Raw genomic sequence first — 21,858 nt, 5'->3', positions numbered from 1 at the left:
CTGCTGCTGGAGCAAGGGTGTTTTGTGCTTTTGCTAAGCTGATGGCCAGATATTCATCTATTTTTTTGTCTGAAATTCTCAAGTTGAGTTGTGCTTGAAGGAATGGCGATAGTATCTGGCGAATTCTGCTGACTCTGGGGACTGGATATTTTGGCAGAGACCACAACAACGGGAGATGGAAATTTATCAAGATGGGCACCTGCTGCTACTCGGTTAGGTGTAGTATTGGACAGTAGAGGGCCCATTGAAACAGAAGTATGAGCGTTCGAAAGAACCTTCATATGTGCAGCATTTTGTGCTTTTAAATCAGCTAGTTGTTTATCTGCCTCAATGTTAAGATCTATAGATGAGACTAGCTGCGACAGTGGAGACAAAGGGGCACAAGCTTGTGTATCAGTATCCTGTTTGGTTATTCTCGAGGGCATGAAAGAGGGCCCAACAAGTAATTTTGAAAGGACTGATTGGGACGGGTCTTATGCCTGGATAGCCCTTGTCATGTCAGCCAAGACTAATGAAGGCACGAAAAGTGATGAGGAAGGAGGAGGTAGAAAACCTGGATAAGCCACCGCTGATGTAGGATCAATCGAGGGCAGGCCAGCCGACACTGATGATGGCAAATAAAGGGGCAGAGGGACATTATCTTGTTCAGGAGGAATGGTTGCTTTGTCTTTTAAGGCAGTTGATTTACCCAGGGCCTTAAAGAAAGAGTTCAAAGTCTTTTTAGTTTGCTTACGATTTGCCATGTTCTTTGTTTCTTTTAATGCAAGAGGCTTTTTTGATACCACTTTTGGATTTCTTACTTTCAGGGCATCTAGATGGCTTAGTCCCTGTCCACTTTTTCGTGCACAAGTCGGCTCCGGTCGTGGCCGTGGCGCTTCAGGCTCAAGTTTTTGCGATGGTTGAACTGTGGGTGCGAGCCCTTTCATAGATGTTTGGATGTGGGGTATTTGATCAATTGGTCGAATGATACCAGTGATCAGAGACAATGCACATGCCTCCTGTCAGGATCGCCTTCTTGGGTTGCCCTCGTAGTGTAGACGAAGAATTCTACCCTACATTGTAACCATGTGTCTGGATATAAAATAAACCAGCACCAGGGATCTATTGTTTGGAAGAATGGACCCAAATGGCGCGTGGCAGCAGATTCCCTCGTGTCTGACAGTTTACCAGTTGAGTACAGAACAGCCTTTTTATGCCGATGTCACAAGAAACAGAAATAGCTGTTACAAAATATAAGAGAAAACAATCCTTAATACTTATACCAGGGACACCAAGAACAGAACATGAAAGTAGGACAGATACTCTTACCATGGGGTTGTTGATAGGAATTCCACGGGCATCCAATGCTCCAGTAAGACCGCCAAGGTACAGGGATGTGGGACTATTCCCGCCGGCACGCGTACGCCTAAGGGTCGGCAGTACAATCCCCGACGAAACGAGGACGCTCCTACCTCCGCCCCTAATGGTACCACGGCAGTCTCTAGTCCGTACCGGGGGATGGAGAGGAGTAGAGTACCGGCAGTCTAGAAATAAGGAGCACTGGTCAGGTGGATCCAAAGCAGGAGATAATGTCCAGGTTGATCAAGTCGAGAGGCAGAGGCAATCCGTAAGGCAATCCAGGTCGATAGTAGACAAAAGTTCCGAAGGCAAAATCACGAGACAGAGGAAATCCGTAAGGCAATCCAGGTCGATAGTAGACAAAAGTTCCTGAGGCAAAATCATGAGACAGAGGCAATCCTGGGCGAGGTCCGGTCCGGTAACAATTAGCAGTGAGGCAGAACGGGGTTTTCCGCAGGTGGGCTAGACAGAAGACAGGAGCGAGTAAGCAGAAAGCGTGGGGAAAATGTCCCGACAAGAGGTAACAGGGCTAGACAGGAAAACAAAGATACAAGAGCAGGAAGACAAGAATTTTCGCAAACACGTAGCAGACTCCAGGATTCAAAATCAGAAGCAACGAGTTTACTGCAGGCTAGAGTTTTATAAAATCGTGATCACATGACCTGTACGTGCGGCCGCCGTGGTGCGGGTCGACGTCGCTGCCCTAATCTCCATGGTAACCGCCAACGCAAAAATCCTGAAGGACGAGATTGTAGCCGGTTCTTGTGGCCGTGGATTAAACCTTTAATGCGAGGTAACCGAATGGATAGCGACCGCTGAAGCAATGTATCCTGATCCCGTTTACTGTGAGACTGCGGGGGCAGAGCTCGCCTATGACCCCTGCGTCTCCCGGGCCGATTCCTGACACCTCCAAACTGGACGCCTCAGCAACACTGTAGAAGGGACCCTTGGACGTCGATGATTTCCATTCCACCTCCCCCTCTAGTGGATCTTTTGTCATCCTTAGAATAGAGGTTGGAGAAACATTTTTAGAAAGAGAGGAATTGTAATGAGCCAGCAACCACTTCATTAAATCATCAAACTGCTTAGATTGATGTGACACTTTTGTGTCCAACGATTCAAACAATTTGCACAGAATCATGATAGTTGTGTTGATGGCTATCAATGCTGGTTGAATCATGGTTGTGTGTTGTAAAAATATTTCAGAAGAAACTTTTTTAGATGTTCTTGGTGTGGGTAAAACAAAGGAATGCAGCATAGAATGTTCAGACTTTGTTGAAGATTGATCAGACATGGTTGTTTTGCTGCACGAAGGGACAGTAGCAGGGTAATAAGTAGTGCTCCATGGGATAGGAGACTCACTTTGACTGGCATGAATAGATAAGCCAGTCTGATCCTGTACTAATGAAGGAAAAGTAATCGGAGAAATACCAATGCGAGAAGAAGAGAGGCGCAGGCAATTGTGTGTGGAGGCTAACATTGTGATGTCAGATAAAGGTCGCGGGTTAACTCTCACACATGGAGTTTTTAATGAGGTGGATATTTCCTGGATATTGGAATGCTCAAGTTGCTTAGTATTCCCTAGATGGGAAATTGACATTGAAGAGATAGAGACAATAGATTCGTCTGTTATTTTCAAAGGTAAACTTTGGTTTTGTAGATAACGAGGTACCTGTTGGGATACAGGAGTGGGCGGAATGAAAGTTTTGTGGTTGATCCCCAACCTCGTCTTGGGTGGCTTGAGTCAAATGACTTGTTGATATGCCATATAAACTTGGGATATGTGGTGGCATATTTGTCGTAAGCCTATAAGCCATATTCATAATTGAACAAACAATAGTCACAAGACAAAGATCACCAAACTGTAATTGAATGCGTGGCAAGTGCCGCTGGGGCTCGCTTTAGTGAGTGCGTGAACCACAATACTTGCGTAAATTGTTGTTATGTGGATAATGTGAGCTAATTCCAATTTCAGAAAATGGTGACAAAGAGTTTGTATCAGGCCCCCGCCCCGCGCACCTCGCACAGCGAACAGCAAACAGTACTCGAGGTACTCGCTCGGGTGCGCTAAAGCCGTTGGAAATAAGGAGGCGGGAGGGGGTGAGGTCACCACTGGGGAGGGATCATTGGACTGTAGTCCTAAAAAGTAATAGACACAAAAAAGGGGTAAGAAGGAGAACAGTTGGACACAGTGATGTATTATCCTAATACGCCCACTTGGCGCTGCGTGCAGGAGGCACAGAACGTGCTTTTACTATACACCCATTCAAGCACAATGTGCAGGAGGCACAGAACGAGTATGTACAATACACAGTCCAGAATCAGGCCAGGCACAACGTGCCACAACAGTCACCTTTTTTGCTTTCCTCGGTGGGAGGTCAGGCAGGCAAGGTATTGCCTCGAGAGACGTCCTTCTGATGAAAATCGAGCCGAATTTCTAACACGCAGCAGGGAGCAAAACAGGCAGCAGGTCCGGACAGCAAACAGTACTCGAGGTACTCGCTCAGGTGCGCAGCGCGGGTGCGCTAAAGCCGTTGGAAATAAGGAGGCAGGAGGGGTGAGTCCACCAATGGGGAGGGATCACTGGACTGTAGTCCTTTTTTTGCTTTCCTGGGTGGGAGGTCAGGCAGGCAAGGTGTTGCCTCGAGAGACGTCCTCCTGATGAAAATCGAGCCGAATTTCTAACACGCAGCAGGGAGTAAAACAGCCAGCAGGTCCGGACAGCAAACAGTACCCGAGGTACTTGTTATTACTGCCCAGTCTCGCCTATTTTAGATGTGTATAAGTGAGGTTGATGAATGTGGAGAAGAGGTCGTTTTTGACTACCCTGTAAAGTAAAAAAAAAGAAAATAGGTTGTCTCTTTTTTTCTTGTTCTGTCTGCTATTAGATAAGCGGCACACCAGCAAACACTAGTGTAAGCTTCAGATAGGCAGCATTAGATAGACTTTCATGCTACCCTTGTGTCTTCTATTGTAAAACTTGGACAACAGTGTGATCTTCTTCTCCACATTCTGGTAAAGTGTGAACAATGTTTTAAGTGAAAATATAATAGTAAAGTTGGTCCTTTTTTGTGTAAACGTCTCCCCTCTTTACACCTCACCTGATAGCCAAGCATAGATAGTATGATATTTGTTGCAGGATTTCTGATGGTTTTGCAGATCGAGATGTGGGAAACCCAAGGACTGCAAAATGGTTTGCTGGAGGTGGTTTTCTGAACCCCACCCTCATGCCTGTATGTTTAGCTTGGCCACAATTCGTTTTCTTACAGAGGCCATATTATAAAGGTGACAGTTTGTATTCAATCTGAACTGTTTATTATATTGAAAGAGTACAGCTAAACATAACTGCTGTTTCCGTTCCTCCGGCCCATCTCCAACTGCCTCTACCCTCAGCCTTCCACATTCCAAGAATCTTCACTCACGTTCTACCCAACACATTCCATACTGTAGGCAGGACTGGCTCACACTGCTAGCATGAATATATAACAGGCCACACACACCTTTTTCCTGGCTTGAGGTTGCCAGGTTTCCCGGCCATGGGTTTGAGGCTACCTATTGTGGCCTGGATTAAGTCTTGGGTGCGGCCTGGATGTGTTTCAGCTCTTAGCCTGATTGGCCAACAGGGGAATGATATGATATGATAGTTTATTTATATAGCGCCTATACACAATGTGTTTCAAAGCGCTTCAAGGCAAGGGAGGGAACAAGTGAAAATACAATGACATTCTTACAGGCCATGAACAGTAAGGATGTGAAATTAACTATCATTCTCGGCCTGACGACATTTCAGATAGTGCAAGAGCTATGACATAGATAAGGAAGGGAGGGGGAGAGTGGGAAGGAAATGGAAACAGACAGGCAACTACCGAACTAGGCCTGACGACATTTCTGGTAGAGCCGGAGAAAAGAAAAGGTGAGGGAGATGGGTGCAGAAAGGAGGGCGAGGAACAAAACAAGCGACTATCATACTAGGCCTGACGAGATTTCAGATAGTGCTGTAAGGGCGGTGGGGAGGAAAAAAACAGTAATGGGAGGGTGGTGGAAACAGGCGAGGTTGCTATCATATTAAGTCCAGGGACAATTCTGATAGAGTAAGTGCATAGAAGAAAGTAAGGGGAGGAGATGGGACAAGGGAGAAGGGAAAGGAGGAGAGAACAGAGAGTAAGCAGTCAAAAAGAGTATAGAAGCAAGAGTGGAGAGTGAATACAATTGCCGAAGTCAGTAGTAACACATAATGTTGCAAGGCAGGATACAAGATGAAGATGGGAACAGCATGATTCAGGGCCACCATGTGTACAAGATGCAAAGGAAGTCCAGCGTGAGAGTTGAGAAATGGTGACGCACCGTGAATGAATGAGAATGAAGTCCATAAAAGTCAAATCAAGCATTGGCCACAAGACGGTGATGGTGAAAACAGAATTTATCAGGACAGACTCCTGCAGAAGTAGGCTGGAGGAGGTTGAGGGGGAGCAGGGTAGAAGAATCAAGCAAAACAGGCAACACCTGTGTGCGAGAAGGGGTGGGGGCACAAGGGAACATCACAGGGGGACCATAGGGGGTAACACATGTTGGTGCATGCTTACATGCTGTCTGAGCAGGGCGTCGGGCCTGGGTCCTCCTGGTCTGAACAGGTCCAAACAGGAATTGCCCTTTTCTTTGACTGCCCTTCACTTTGGACACCCAGGCGAGAAACGCCCTTGATCTAGTAGTCAAGAGCAGGAAGGAAGAGGCAGGGCTAAGAAGGTGGGTGGTGCTTAGGCCAGGTGACCTAGATCCACTTGCACCTGCAAAAGAGGCAGAAGAGCTCCTTAAGTAGGAAAAAGAGCGGCAAGCAGGAAGGCACCAGGTGGGTGGGGCTTGCTAAGTGGTGAAAAAGAGCGGCAAGCAGGAAGGCACCAGGTGGGCGGGGCTTGCTAAGTGGTGAAAAAGAGCGGCAGGCAGGAAGGCACCAGGTGGACGGGGCTTAGGCCAGGTGACCTAGATCCACTTGTACCTGCTCCCCATCTGCCTATTACAGGGAATGTCGTTTTTTCATTTAACTGGATCTTGCGATGTTGCAGGACCAGAGAGCGATGCCCAAGGGGATCCCCCAGCGATGACCAAGGGGATCCCCCATATACCAGCTTCGAAACCACCAGCCAGATGCAGTGTTCCCAAAACTATGGAAGACCAGAATGCCAGCCGCCAGCACCATGCAAGATATCTCATTACACAAGCTGTACATAATTAATATGGAATGGGTGATCCAAGGACACATTTCTGAATGTTCTTTTTAAGATTCTGCACAACTAGTAAGTTCTACTTTAAAACATTTGGCCATGCAAGCCCAGACTATCACTATGCCTCTGGTTTCAGAACTGACACTCAAAACCTGGTTCATATCTAGTGTCATCAGTGCTCTTCGTGCAGGCATCCTGACATCTATAATGGCCCCCATTTTTTTTTCTCCAATTTTTATTGATTTTATTTCAACAAACAACACAAACCAAACTTACGGTGCATATAGTAACATTTTGAATATACATCACTTTATCCGTGTCCACTGCTTCACCCATTCCCTCCCCCCCTTCCGAGCCTACTCTCCTTCATGTTCTACTTCTTCGTCCTGCAGTAGGGATTCCCTTTCGATGGTTTCTGTTGGATTTTGGTCACTTGAACAGTCTTGCGTGGGCCCAAATAATTTGGCATTTAGTTTGTTTCTAAGCTAACAAGGTTTCAGCCTCATCTTCCCCCCCCCTGCGTTGCTTGCTTCCTGCCACACTATAGTTTCAGCCTCAGCCCATTTCTGTAGGTCTTTCCACCATACTTCCATATTTGGTCTATGGCATGCCTTCCACCTCATAGCGATTCTTCTCTTTGCAAGTACGTACGCCAGGTGCTTGAGTTTACGTGGTCTGGGAAACCCTCCTATCAGGCAAGCACACACTGTATCCACCACTATTTTAATCCCTTTTTCTCCCAACCTATGTGCTATTTCTCCCCTGAATCTCTCTATTACTGGGCATGACCAGAACATGTGTACCATTCCGGCGTTTTCTTCGTCACATTTGGGGCATGATTGTCGTCCTGTGTTTTTGAATTTGGCTATCCTCAGTGGTGTCATATACGCCCTGTGGGTTATATATAATTGTATCTGCTGTAGTCTTGCATTTCTTGACACTTTTTTATGGTACCCTTGGGCTCGTTCCCACATCCCATCACTCATCGGGGCACCCACTTTCTTTTTTCCAGTCCTTCTCAGTTGTACCACTTCCTTCCCCACTTTGGATATCATCAGCTCATATATTCTAGATATCTCATGTCCCCCTTCTGCTATGTCATATATTGTATCTATGGTGGCGTCCGGTTCATCCTCTAGTACTACTTCTGACCATGTCTCGTGGATTCGCCGCACCACCCTATGGTATGTAATATACTGTCCCATATGTAACCCTGTTTCCACCACCAACCCCTCAAAGTCCTTTATACTCCCCTCTTGCCACATGTCGGCCATTGTTGCTATCCCCACCAGTTCCCAGTGCTTCCTAATCATCAGTCTTAGTTGCTTTTCTTTTCCCGCCAGTGCAACTAATGGCACCTGCGAAGAACACAGGGATGGATTCTCCATTATATGACAAGCTCTACGCCATATCTACCACCTGAGTACCATCATCTTTGGGCGCCCTTCCATATCCGATCTGGGAAACCACATCATTTCTTTTAGAAAGAATGGGGCACAGTCCAATGGGAACAGCCTGGATTCTGAGGTCTGTTCTTCAGAGAGCCATTTAGCTACATATTGCAGCTGACTCGCTATGTAGTAAATTTAATAGTTCGGCAGTTTTATATCCCCTTTCTCGTGTGAGTTTTGTAGCTTCCAAAGGGCCACTCTGTTCCTCGTCCCATGCCAAAGGAATTCCCTGTTTATCCTGGCAAAGAATCACCTAGATATCAGGTATGGGATGTTCCCAAAATAGTGCAACAGCCTTGGCAGGACCACCATTTTAAGCATTGCCCCTCGTCCCATCATCGCCAAGGGGAGCTTCACCCAGAACTTCATGCTATTTTCGATATTCTTGATAGCCTTCTCAGTGTTATGTTGATGCTCTGCTTCCACCGTATGATATATGTCTATCCCAAGGTATCGGAACGTGCTGACCTCCCATGGTATCTGTAAGACTGGTAACTGCTCTAGTGGGATCCCTTTATATCTGCCCAGTGGAAATATACAAGATTTTTTTGGGTTCACAGCTATGCCTGACAGCCTTGCAAATCGCCCCATCACTTCCAGGCCGTACTGGAGGTTTTCTTCCGGGTAACGCAGATACAACAACATATCGTCTGCGTACAAGGAAATTAAATGAAGTGCCCCTTTTATGGTGATGCCTATTATGTCATACTGTTGCCTCAGGTATATCGCCAGGAGTTTTAGGGCCAAAATGTACATGGGGGACCACGGACATCCCTGCCTTGTGCCTCTACCGAGTTGCCACCTTTCTGAGATTACCCCTCCTGTTTTAACCCTAGCCGATGGCACGTTATATAGTAATTTAGCCCATTGGAGATACCCCAGTCCTATTCCATAGTTCGTCAGGGCTGCAATCAGCCATGGCCATTTGACCGAGTCAAAGGCCTTTATCGTGGCCAGTGATACTATTGCCATCTCGCCCGCCTCCCCGTTTGCTTGTTCAATGACTCGCTGGAGTCGCCTGAGGTTGTTAGATATGTTCCCAGGTTTCCACACCCAGGAAAGTGAGATCACGCACAGTCTCAGGGTCTTTTAAAGTGCCCCAGCACAGTTCATGGTCTTTGTCTTTGCTTTTGCCTTTGCCTTCAGACGATCCCCAAAATCTTGTCTACAGGAACTCTGTTGCCTTGAAACACATACCTTGAAAAGCTTTGTATCTCATGTGGCGTATTCATCCCTTCTCCCCAAAGGGGAGCCGCATCCTTTGAGGCTAGGAAGGTGAGCCTGCACCGCAAGACCCTCCTTGGGGGTCGAGGCAGGTGGGACATCACTCAGGAGAGACTCCCCCTTTGAGGACAAGGACTTCCATGCCTTTATGGAACTCCCTAGAGCACCTACCACAGCCGCAATCAGGACAGAAGGAAACGAACGACTGAATACACAGGCACCAAGACGGATGCACTAGGACGCCACATCAACACCACTCCAACCCTGAACTATTCCAAGCCTCAACCTACCAGTGTCACATTAGATAACCTGAGAATATATATTACCTACCTAGTCCCACACCCGAAGAAAAGGTTCAGATGCACCTACCAATCCAAACTATACTCACTAGGACACAGCTGGATCAGCGCAGCACCACCAAAACGAGTCGGCCACGAGGAACCAGCAACAACCCAACCCACAGGTATACAACTCCAATGGAACCAGAAGTACCTGAATCAGGATACAGACCCTACTAACTCAACCCTCAAAATTCTGCATACAACCATCTCTCTCCCAGCAATCCGCACGCACTTTACCACACCGCATCAACAACACATAAACATCACCCACAGCACTCGAGGCCTCGCCCGATCCGTTACTAGCACCAAAGCCCAGCACTCAGTGTATACCAAGCTGAAGCTGCTAACAGCACACCATTTCTCCCACTCTCCTTATCCTCTCCTCCCGACCAACTCTACCCGCCCTTCCTGTTTACAGATCCGCCAGAGCGCCTGGGGACCAATTCAGTTGGTGACGGTGCGCTATATAAGTACCTTTACCATAACATATATAGTGGCAGGGCAATTTAGAGTCAGTTTGGACGGAGGACATTTTTACTTTGGGCTTCCTAACAACTGACGAGCACCTTTTGGTCATTTAGATGGGCAGGGTATTCCCTCTAGCAATTTCATTAAAGATCATTCAGAATGTCCTCAATGTGTCCGACTCCTCCTCCTGGCTCACCACACTCCGCACTCTTGCCTTAGGGGTTCTCCAGCATGTTACTGGGGCACGATCCATAGCTTCTTCACATGCCCTTTGGGTAGGGATTCTTTCCCTGCCTGGGTTCTTCTGGGTAGGATTCCTGCTCTTCAAAACCCTTGAGGGAGGCCTGAACCCCAGAAAGGTATTATATTGGGCAATACTAAAAACCAAACATGAAAGAAACCACCTTCCATACCACAAATCTTATTTCTTTCCAAACATTTACTTATTTACAACATTATGGCAAAGAGGTATACTTATTATTTACTAGACTCATATGTAACTATCTAAAAATGTTCCTAATTATAATTATAATTGTTCTTTTATAACACGCTTAATACCAGCGAGTGGTTTCTAAGTTCGGAATCGGAATTCAAACCTGTGTTGCGCTGCGTTGTCATGCTTCCAAGACAAACGTGATGCCCCTGAGCTATCCTTCATCCCCTTCATCTAATGACTATTATTATATTGTATACCTGGCTATCCACTTTCTTCTCTCAACTTCTACATAGACCCATATACAAAATGTGACAATGGCACATTTCCTCAACAAACAATTGTGTATAATACAATCACATTTAACATGGCAAGATAAATTACATATTGTGTCAACACATGTCACGTGATAGTATCATGTTGGTTTTGGAACTTAGCCATCGGTACGGTGTCTCTTCAATGCGTGTTCCACATCCTCAGAACCACGGATCTAGCACATAAGAAATATTTGGGAGACAAATCTTAATATTTTAATGTTCTAAATAATTTATGTTTGAACATAATTTCTATAATCAAAAAAGAGCAACTCACCCTCCTCTAATACATAGAACAAGGTAAAGTTGAGAAGAAAGGGTAAGGCGATGTCCATTAAAATGTAAATTCCTTTTACCTACACCTAAAGCAAAACAATTTCTGAGGCTTGTGGAATCTGCTTAGATCACATGCTGTGCATAGGCCGACATCTAGTGGAAGCTGCGGAGTATTACAGTTTGTTTTTCGAAACTCGAAAATGGGCGTCGACACAGGGCGTGCCAGTAATACTATCCCTAGTGTGACGTCCACTGTACCCAAGAACCCTCACGCGTCTAGGATCCTCAGATTGTTTTTTTCCGCCATACTGGTCGGAAGCATTTTGCGGAGTCCCATGGCCTTAGCCATACTTTTGCTAAAAATTTAAAATTATAATCTATTGTCATCCTTCCCCACCCCAACGTCGAACTTCGACACTTGACGCCGGCTGGAGAAGAAATCGACCGTCGGCTGCTGCACGACGGATTTGGGCCTCGGAAGGCAGCTGGCCTCGGCCCGGGCCTTGGAAGGCCTCTGGCCTCGGCCCTGCAAGTAGGGAGAGTGGGGGGTGGTACATACTCTACACTCGTGGTATATAGGTACACCTTATACAATTCCTACACTTAACAGCCCGCTGCCTCAAGGTGCGTATGGAGGGTCCCCCTTTTCAATTCTGCCCCAAGTGCAATCGCAAATACCCTTGGGTCGACAGGCATGCCACGTGCAATCTCTGCTTGCCGAGGGACCACCCCGAAGCAAACTGCAGAGCGTGTAGTAGATTTAAACCTAAGACACTTAAGGACCATCGTCGGGAGACAAAGACGACTTCCACCCCCAGGCCGCGCTCCAGGAGTCGGAGCCCGCAGTTAAAACCAGCGAGGCCCCACGCTCGAAGGATAGGGACACCGCCCCCGATCCTCGACGCCAGGCGTCGAAAACCTCTGGAGCCACTAAAGGACAGGGAAAGCATTTTTCCACTCACGGGGAGGGGGGAAAACAGCAGAAGAAACAACCTTTGCACTCTTCCACACCTGTGAAACACACCTCTCCCCCTAAACAGACAGACAAAGCCAGGTCTGCTGATATGTCTAAAACCAGCAAAGCTACTCAAGAAAAATCCCATAGACTTGCTGAGAGGGTCATCCCCAGTTCCAAAAAATGTTCCAGTGAAGACATAGATAGGGTCATGTCAAGAATGTCTTCTTTGGCAGATTTTTATGATAAAAATCCAGAACATTTCCTCTCGTATGATCCACAGGGGGCGACACCCTCAGGCTCTACCGATCCTATCCCCCTGAGTAAGAAGCCCCGGTTTGAAACTCCGATGAGGTCAGAACCCTTCGAGGTGCAACCTTACGCAAGACCATACTCACTGTATCAAGGAGAGGCTTCCTTTTGTGAGGACCAAGAATTTGGTATGATAGAAGAGCAAACCGGGACGGGCTACTATGGGGATGATGAGGACCAGGAAGAGGAAGAGGAGGACCCAGAAACAAACAGAGTAGATTCCCCGGTAGAGAACGAAGCCCCGGTTACCGACTCCCCGGTCGATAACCAACCCCTCCTAAACAAGGTTCTCGCACGCGCAGCAGAACATTTCCACATTGACACCCACGGTGTCCAGGAGGAAAGGGACTTCGCAGAAGAGTTAGTGGGAGAAAGGAGGCCTGTTGCCCAGACCATCCCTATCCTTAAGTCCATTCAGCGGAGAATAGATCCGTCCCTGGTGAACCCGAACCTCACCAGAGCAGTCAATCCCAGGGTTGAAAAACTTTTCAGGGCGGCCCAGTCTGACCCTCTCTATATAAGAGGACATCTGACGCCAGACTCCCTAGTTGTCACCAACACTCGTAAAAGGGCTGGAACACCCTTGTCATTGTCCGAAGCTCCTCCCGACAAGGAGAGCAAAAAACTATACGGTTTCGGCAGGAAAGTAGCCTCAGCATCCGCCTATCAAGCAAGGATTGCAAACTCCACCACCCTGTTGGCCAGCTACAAGTGCCATCAGTGGGAAGAAGTCGCGGCACTCATAGCCTCTGCTCCTGAACCTTTAAAGGGCCAGTTAGCTCGGATTTCCGCAGAGGGTAGAGCCGTGTCTGGTTGCATTTTGAAAGCAACCTTCGACGCCGCGGACAACGCAGGCAGATTGATAGCGGAAGGCACTGTTATCAAAAGACATGCGTGGTTACGGCAGTCTGGTTTTAAGGCAGAAACACAGGCATCATTGTTGGACAAACCGGTGGAGACCGATCTGTTGTTTGGTAAGGCGGTCGAAGACACACTGAAGAATGCCAAGGACGAATACGAAACACTCAAGTCCCTTGGCCAGTTAACTAACAAAGCCCCTAACCAGGGAGGGAATAGTAATTTTCGTCGCCCACGCGGCCAAAATTCCCAGAGGGGATCTACCTATTCCCAGGGGCAGGGTACACAGTGGAACAACCAACAATCTACCCAGGGTTACGGCAGGGGTAATAGGAGAGGTCGTGGTAAAGGCAGAGGCAGCCCCAACAAGGGAGGCGGCACGCCTCCACCAAAGCAGTGACGCTCAGTTCAGGGTCCCTTCTCACGCAACCCCAGTAGGGGGACGCATTTCCAACTTCACCCAGGCTTGGGAAGGGATCACATCAGACAGATGGGTGCTGTCAACAGTATCCACAGGATATTGTATAGAACTACTGCAGCGTCCCCGGAACCATCCTCCACGACAAAGAGTTCACTCTTTAGAACATCAGAAGATTCTCCATGAGGAGATCGCCATTCTGCTAGAAAAGGACGCGATAGAACTCGTCCCGGGACACCAGATAAACAAGGGTATTTATTCAACTTACTTCCTTGTGCCAAAGAAAGATTTGACAATGCGCCCAGTATTGGACTTAAGGCCTGCCAACAAGTATGTCAAGCCCCAAATATTTCGTATGACCACGCTACAAGAGGTAATCCCCCTCCTAAAAAAGGGGGATTACATGGCAACCTTGGATATGAAAGATGCTTATTTTCATATTTCCATGTTCCCAGCGCACAGAAAGTATTTGCGCTCCAAGGTGGACAGTCGACACTACCAATTCAAGGTACTGCCCTTCAGGATAGCTTTGGCACCAAGGGTATTCACCAAGGTACTGGCGGTGGCGGTTGCACACTTACGCAGGGAGGCAATCCCAGTGTACCCTTATCTGGACGACTGGCTCATAACGGGGGAAACCCCAGGAATTTGCAGGATAAACATTCAAAGGACTATCGACCTCCTCCACGAGTTAGGCTTCTCAATCAACGAGAAAAAGTCAAGCCTGGTGCCGAGCACCTCCAAACAATTCCTAGGAGCAATCCTAGATACTCAAGAGAGGTTGACCTTTCCTTCAGAAGAAAGAATTCGGAATATACTACTGCAAATTCCGCATTATCAGTCCGGTCAACAAATAACGGTACGCAAAGCAATGCGTTTACTGGGCATGATGGCGTCATGTATTTACCTGGTCCCCCACGCGCGCCTGCGCATGCGTCCCATGCAGGAATGGTTGGCGATACAGTCGTCTCAGGCAAGTGGTCAGTGGGACGATCTAGTGGTCGTTTCGCCAACACTGGTACAAAGCCTTCACTGGTGGACAAGAGAGAATCTCGCAGAGGGGAAACCCTTTTACGATCCCGAAGTACAGGCAGTAGTCACTACAGATGCATGTCTGACGGGGTGGGGAGCTCACCATCTCCACCACACAGCTCAGGGTCTCTGGTCTCACTCAGTGGCCAAGAACCACATCAACCTGCTAGAGCTTCTGGCAGTATTCAGAGCGCTTCAGGCGTTCGAGCCCCACCTACTAAACCTGTCAGTGCAAATCCGGACGGACAGCACAACAGCCATGTTCTACATGAACAAGCAAGGAGGGACTCGCTCGCCAAATCTGTCCAAGCTTGCCCAGAAAATCTGGATATGGGCACTCAGACGGAACATCTATCTGTCATCACAACATGTTCCAGGGGAGCTCAATTCCCTAGCGGTTGCTCTGAGCAGAGACTCCCTCCCAGAGGAACACGAATGGGTTCTACACAGAGAGGTCGTAGAAGATATCTTCTCTCAGTGGGGTTTCCCCACTATAGACTTATTCGCCACAAGCGAAAACAGACAATGCCCAGGATTTGCATCCAGGTTCCCCCAACCAGACTCCCAGGGGAACGGCCTGTAGATGAACTGGTCAGGGATGTTTGCGTACGCTTTTCCACCAACTCCTCTCATCAGGAAAGTGGTGAACAAGATGAACAGAGAGTCAATGACGCTCGTCCTAGTTGCTCCCAGGTGGGCAAGACAACCGTGGTTCCCACACCAACGCAGGATGGCGGTTTGCGAACCCATCAAACTTCCAGCCTGGTACAACCTATTGTCCCAGCACCAAGGTCAAACAGTGCACCAGCAACCCAACTCGATCAACCTGGCTGCATGGCTCCTGAAGTCATAGAGTTTGGACATCTCAATTTGCCACAGAGGTGTATGGACATCCTAAAGGAATCTAGGAAACCAAATACAAGGCACTGTTACTTTGACAAGTGGAAGAGGTTCGTTATCTGGTGCCAGATCAACCCCGTTGATTGCACTCCTTCCACTATTGTTACATACATGCTCCACCTGCTGGATGCAGGTTTGGTTTTTAACTCACTGAAAGTACACCTGGCAGCCCTGTCGGCTTACACCACTTCCCATAGCAAGGTTTCGTGGTGGAAAGTACCAGTAGTTAAAGCCTTCATGGAAGGAGTAAAGAGACTTCACCCTCCTATTTCAAACCCACCACCAGGGTGGGACCTTAATGTGGTGCTAGCCAAGCTCATGGGCCCCCCTTTCGAACCCATGCATAAAAGCAGTCTCAAACACCTGACTTATAAAACGGCCTTCTTAGTAGCTATTACTTCTATAAGAAGGGTCAGTGAAATTCAGGCTCTGTCAGTGCAGGATCCCTTCTTTACTGTCCATAAAGACAAACTGGTTTTACGCACACACCCTAGGTTCTCACCTAAATTTATATCTAAATTCCATGTAAACCAGTCCATCGAGCTTCCGGCTTTCTTCCAGGACCCGCAAAGCTCGGCTGAGGTGAAACTACACACCCTAGATGTGCGTAGGGCGGTCCTCTACTATGTAAATAAAACCAGACCGCTAAGGAAAACAGATCAACTGTTTGTCTCCGTAGCTACAGGCAGAGAGGGGGATCGCGTCTCTAAAGGTGCCATCTCGAAGTGGATTATTAACTGTATCCAGCTGTGTTACTCACTTTCTGAAAGAACTCTGCCTTTCACGCCAAGAGCCCACTCTACTAGAGGCATTGGGGCCACTCTGGCTTTCATTGCAAATGTACCCCTTGACACCATTTGCAAAGCAGCTACTTGGAGCTCTATTCACACTTTTACTCAGCATTATTGCATTGACACCCATTCCAAGGCAGATACACAAGTGGGACAAGCGGTTCTAAGACACTTATTTGCTCATGACCCTTCTCACATCCCACCTCCTTCTTCAGGTACTGCTCGCTAATCTATGCACAGCATGTGATCTAAGCAGATTCCACAAGCCTCAGAAGGGATACATTACTCACCGTAATCGTATTTCTGATGCTTGTATCTGCTTAGATTCACATGCGACCCACCCTTCCTCCCCTCTGAGAGAAGGCGCATGATGGCTTGTAGTCTTACCTTTCTGTCTATCTGCTTGGATTATCTGTACTCACGCTTTTCCTCATGCTACCTCATGTCAGAGAAAATACAATCTGAGGATCCTAGACGCGTGAGGGATCTTGGGTACAGTGGACGTCACACTAGGGATAGTATTACTGGCACGCCCTGTGTCGACACCCATTTTCGAGTTTCGAAAAACAAACTGTAATACTCCGCAGCTTCCACTAGATGTCGGCCTATGCACAGCATGTGAATCTAAGCAGATACAAGCATCAGAAATACGATTACGGTGAGTAATGTATCCCATACCACAGTCGTCCCCTTGCGGTTGAGTAATCCCCTTGAAGACGGTTCTAAACAGAAGGGAACCAAAACATGTCAGGCTTTGGTTTGTTCAGACAGGGCCATAAGGACAACCTTTTAGATGGGCTAGGGTTCTTTGGGGTAGTAGAGTATGGATTTTGGTTTAGAGTGTTTATTTGCATGTGGACAGATTGCTATTAATTTGGATACTTTGTCTGGCTCTTACCCCAATATCAAGATAACATGAAAAACGCCCACCTTTATTTTGGGATAATGTTATTTGACCATCTGTATGGTCAGTTTATAGGCAATATGCCTATGCATGAAAATAAGGATGACAGTAACCACAGAAGGGTTAGTCATCCTTGGGGTGGACATTCTCTCTCTCTCGTTGTTACTGGGGCAGATGTTGTCTTCTATTATCCCTGAGGAGGGCGGTATCTCCCATTACCGTGGGGTAGATGATTTCTCACATAATGCGTGGGGTTATTAACATACTACCACTACTCCATGGGTGAGGACGCTCTCAGTTCTACCCTGGGGCAGATACTTGCTTCATTATACCTAAGATGGGAGCAATCACCTATTACCCCTCTCCACTATATCGTCCCCTACCCCCTTTGGCTGTTGCTAGTGCAGGCCTCCACTAGTGCCCTCCCATCCCCCTCTGCAATACTGACAAACACGCATCCTTTCCATATTTGCGATTTAACTTATTGTTGACCTGGCCTTATTCTCTTTGTGCAAAGCCATCCCATCACACCCTATCAAGCTGTCATTGATCATTTTGTCATAACAATGGGCACCCTTTTTAGCAGTGGAGCAGCATGCCTTGTTGTCTTAACAGCCAGTTGCCCCATCCCACGCCCTCCAAATTCGCAGTCTCTGATTCTCTCTGTGTCTAAGGTTTGCTTCAATCTCTCAGAAAATAAACATGTGTTTATAAAGTGTGACCATCAAGGAACTGCCTTAACACCAGGGGACTGAGGGATCCATGGAAAGGGGTGCTTTATCTGCCTGTACATGTGGGTGGGTCTGTGTGTGTGCACACTATGTGTATGTGTGTTCTTTAGGGCATTGAAGAAGTGGTTAGGCTGAACTCCCCCACTCTATCGGTCCATGTGTTACAAACTGTGTTCCTTTACTGGGCTTCCACTCGCAGGACCTTTTTTATCCCTTAATGACTTGTAGCTGACACCTGCCTGCTTGATTGACTCTCTACACCAAATATCTAGGGCGCATGATTATTTCTCCTGTTCATTGCCTGTTGACCATCTAACAAACACTGGTCCTTGCCTGGCGGATGTTTCACTGATGGGCAGAAGGCCACCTCTCAGCATAGCACCAGTCCACGGGCGGACTAGGCCTAAGATTGTTCTTAGACTGCACACCAAATGGGGTCCCATGTTTTCATAACCCTACCAAACCAGTCATGTCTCCCAGAACACTGAACACTCGGGGGAATGTTCCATGAAAATGGCAACCCATGCCCTTTCTGAATGCTGCCCAACAAAACATAATCAAACATAACATACCATTGATTGATCTACTGCTTATGATTGTGTGCCTATTCCAAGTTGTCTTCTGGTGCATACACTTCACCAATGAATTTCTAATTTCAGGATGGGTTCTGTCCTCTGAGCAGCAGCAGCAGTAGTGAAACCACACAGCTCCTCAGCATATCCAAGGCGGGCGCGGGTCCTTCCAGAGCCAAGTCCCTGCTTCCTGTACCCAAGAATAAAGTTTCTCACACCTCTCCGAGCACCAAAAGAAGCAGCAGCAATACAAGGCAAACAGAGCTAAATAACAACTCAAAAGTTGAGATTTGGAACTTGCACAAAAGCACACAGATAGATAAACCTAGCAAATAGACTTGCCTAAACAAAACTTTCTATTCATGGTTTACTAAATCTGTATGATATTTAAGAAAATGAATAAGTATTATTTATGTATATATTAATGAAGGTTTCCCTGAAATATAATGTGTATATGGGACCACAGAAACATTTGTATGTAAATAAAATTGTTTTATATATGTATATGTAAAACCACAGATGTATTTCCTTTTTATTTGAAATGGTGTTGAATTAAAATTCAGTGTTGGATACCTATGATGATGATATTTTTAAAAATGTTTGTATTATGAGCATGTTTGCTCCAGATTGAAGTTGTTGCTAATTAATATTCAGGGTCATTACCACAAATATTGTATAGCGGGATATACAATGAAGGTCTTGTGATTTATTGTACTCGTTGCATAGTTATGTAAATTTTAGACTCGCTGCGTATGTACATATTTCTGTAAGACCAAGATCCAGCCTCCGACTCTTCCCTTTTTTCTGAAAATACATGGAATGTGGCAATAAAGATGCATTTAGAGACATGGTACAGTTACTTTACACTGCAAGCGATAGGTGGATTCTCCACCTAGATGATGGGTTTGTGTTTCTTTCCTACAGCGTACAGTATTCCTCTTTCAGCTCCTTACTAGAGAGTGCTTTAAAATGATATTTGCATTGTGACTTCTGTAACAAATTGAAATCTTAATGCAAAAGTGTAACTCTCATGGTATGCTTTTTAAATTTCCCTTTTGTATTGTAAAGATGGCCCTGTATGGCTTTCATTGTGACAAGGAGTATGATTTGGGGTATTTCAGTAATTTATTGCTCGGGCAAGAATTAGGCAGGCCCTGGTATCTGTCACATAGTAACAAAAACAAAAAAAGATAAAAGCGCGAATGTGATTTTTGAACAGCTGTGAATCTTCACACAGGAAGTTCTTCCGTTTTGTAGTGCTTGGTGTTGTTTCTTGCAGTCCTAAACTCAATTTTTAATAAAAAAGAAATGGATTTGTTCTTTCTGTATTTACTTTAATTAATACAACAGTGCTATTTTGATTATGGTATTAGTTATTTTCTTTCGCTGCTTTGTTGCCTAAATTGGTGCGTACAAATAATCTAATCAGTCAAAATAACATTTCAGAGTTTTCATTTCCACCATCAGAAATTAAATGGTGCAATGTAATGTGATGTAATGTAAAGTATTCTTGCAGAGCACAATGCTTGCCAGCTTGGCATCCTCTTAGTGCTATGTTATATAACACAAAAGGCTATAAAATGAGGTTATTGGGAGGTGAAGGGTTAGCAAGTGTAGATCAGAAGTATCTGTTCACTGTGTGCTGCAATCATTCTCGTTGGGTTGTGGTGCAGACACTTTGGCATGTGTATTGTAAAGGTGTCAAAGAAGGAAGCTGACACAAAAGTAGCAAAGTTTTGGCTATAGATTTTTATTTAAGAAAAAAAGATCCTCACTAACCCTAACTTCCCAGATGGGTCTCCATGCCTCAAAACTAATACTAAAGTGTCCTGTCAGAATGGCCATCAAAGTAATTTCCACCGTCATGTGTAACAACCTACTTCTATCCCTCACACTGTAACTGAAAGGTAAACTAACAGAAAGTTCCTTTGTTAAGGGGAAAGGCGCCATTTCTCCTGCTTCCTTGATAATGCTCAAAAAGAATGTTCTCTCAAAACAAAAATGCCAGACCGATTGACTCCCTTCCCCTGGCTTGCTGTTTTCAGTCAGTCTTTAGACAATGTCACGTCCAGGAGATGAAAATATGGCTCTGTACAATTTCCAGTGAAACCAGAGGGGAATGACTCCCTTGCCCTGGTGTCTCTAGCTCAACTCTCCGTTCCAGACCAAGAGAATGCCTCCCATCTCTTGGTATGACTTTGCAGAGTTCACAACAAAGCCAGGAGGAAGGACTCCTTTCCCCTGGCGTCTTTATCAAAAATCCTGATTTGGTAGCAGGAGAATGACTCCCTTCTCCTGGTATTGCTTAAGATAGTTTAACACAAGGCCAAGGAGAATGACTCCCTTTCTCTTGCGTCTTTATCAATCATCCTGATTTGGTAGCAGGAGAATGACTACCTTCTCCTGGTATTATTGGATACAGTTCTTTCTCACTGCTTTCGGTTTGATGCACACTTTGCCACTTTGATCTATTGTCAGCAAAGTCCCAAGTCCGCTCTGGCGGTCAGTGGTTTTCATTTCCTCTGATGCCTTTCAGTATCTGCTCTTCAGTCCCAGACCGTTCCCTGATGGTTATTGGGTTTCTCCTTCCCACTGTGACGAGAACGATTTCCTCTAATGCTTTCAATATCTGCTCTTGAATCCCAGACCCTTCTCTGATGGTCAGTGGTTTTCTCTCTCCCACTGTGATGAGGAAGATTTACTCTGATGCTTTCAACATCTGCTCTTGGGTCCCAGACCCTTCTCTGGTTTGTGGTAGGGTGCCAACCCTTCCCTGGTGGTGAGTGGGTTTCTGTCTGCCACTGACAGAAGGGGGATGGTGTTGGAGGGATGACTGACACTGGTTGGGCCCAATGACTACTTCAGTCTCATTGGGCTGACAGAAAACCGCTCCAGTGTCTCTCTCATCCGCTCCCGCGTCCTCTCCTTGCTCCCCTAACTCCCCTTCTCCAGCATGGTGTCTTAAATGGATTCAAATGCACAGGAATATTCCTGTCTTCAGGCTGGGAATCCTCGGTAATATAAAGTAGTGTAGCTTTAAGCAGTGAGTCCAGTCACTCTGCGTTTTATTTTTCCAAGGTGAGAGGAGCTGCAGTAACGACCTGTGCGCTACTATGTCTTTAACACTTGGAGACTGCCTTAAATATTTACTCAAGGTGCATAGCGCCGCACATGAATCCGGAGGAGTCCAGTCGCTCCAGTCCCCACGAGTCCCGGAGCGCCTTGACGTCAACATGGAGCAGGCTAACATGGTTGGAGAAGCCGCCGTTCGACCCAACATCTGCCTTTACATGTGGAAAACCGACAGCTGCAGCCTCGCAC

At 46.6% G+C, this 21,858-nt stretch overlaps 1 protein-coding gene across 1 annotated transcript in view; it reads left to right on the top strand.

Moving 5' to 3' along the window:
• CTTNBP2 (cortactin binding protein 2) overlaps positions 1–19,856 on the top strand; it is a 592,842-nt gene extending 572,986 nt beyond the window's left edge. The window contains exon 23 of the mRNA XM_069627945.1: positions 18,625–19,856. Coding sequence (XP_069484046.1) covers positions 18,625–18,873 — 249 coding nt within the window. The 3' untranslated portion in view covers positions 18,874–19,856. The remainder of the gene's footprint in view (positions 1–18,624) is intronic.
• Positions 19,857–21,858: the final 2,002 nt, after the last annotated feature.

Source organism: Ambystoma mexicanum, chromosome 12, assembly GCF_040938575.1.
Source record: "Ambystoma mexicanum isolate Mex_15411 chromosome 12, UKY_AmexF1_1, whole genome shotgun sequence".
NCBI lineage: Eukaryota > Metazoa > Chordata > Amphibia > Caudata > Ambystomatidae > Ambystoma > Ambystoma mexicanum.
The sequence above is the reverse complement of the archived record's forward strand: the minus strand, read 5'-3'. Positions and strand labels throughout refer to the sequence as shown.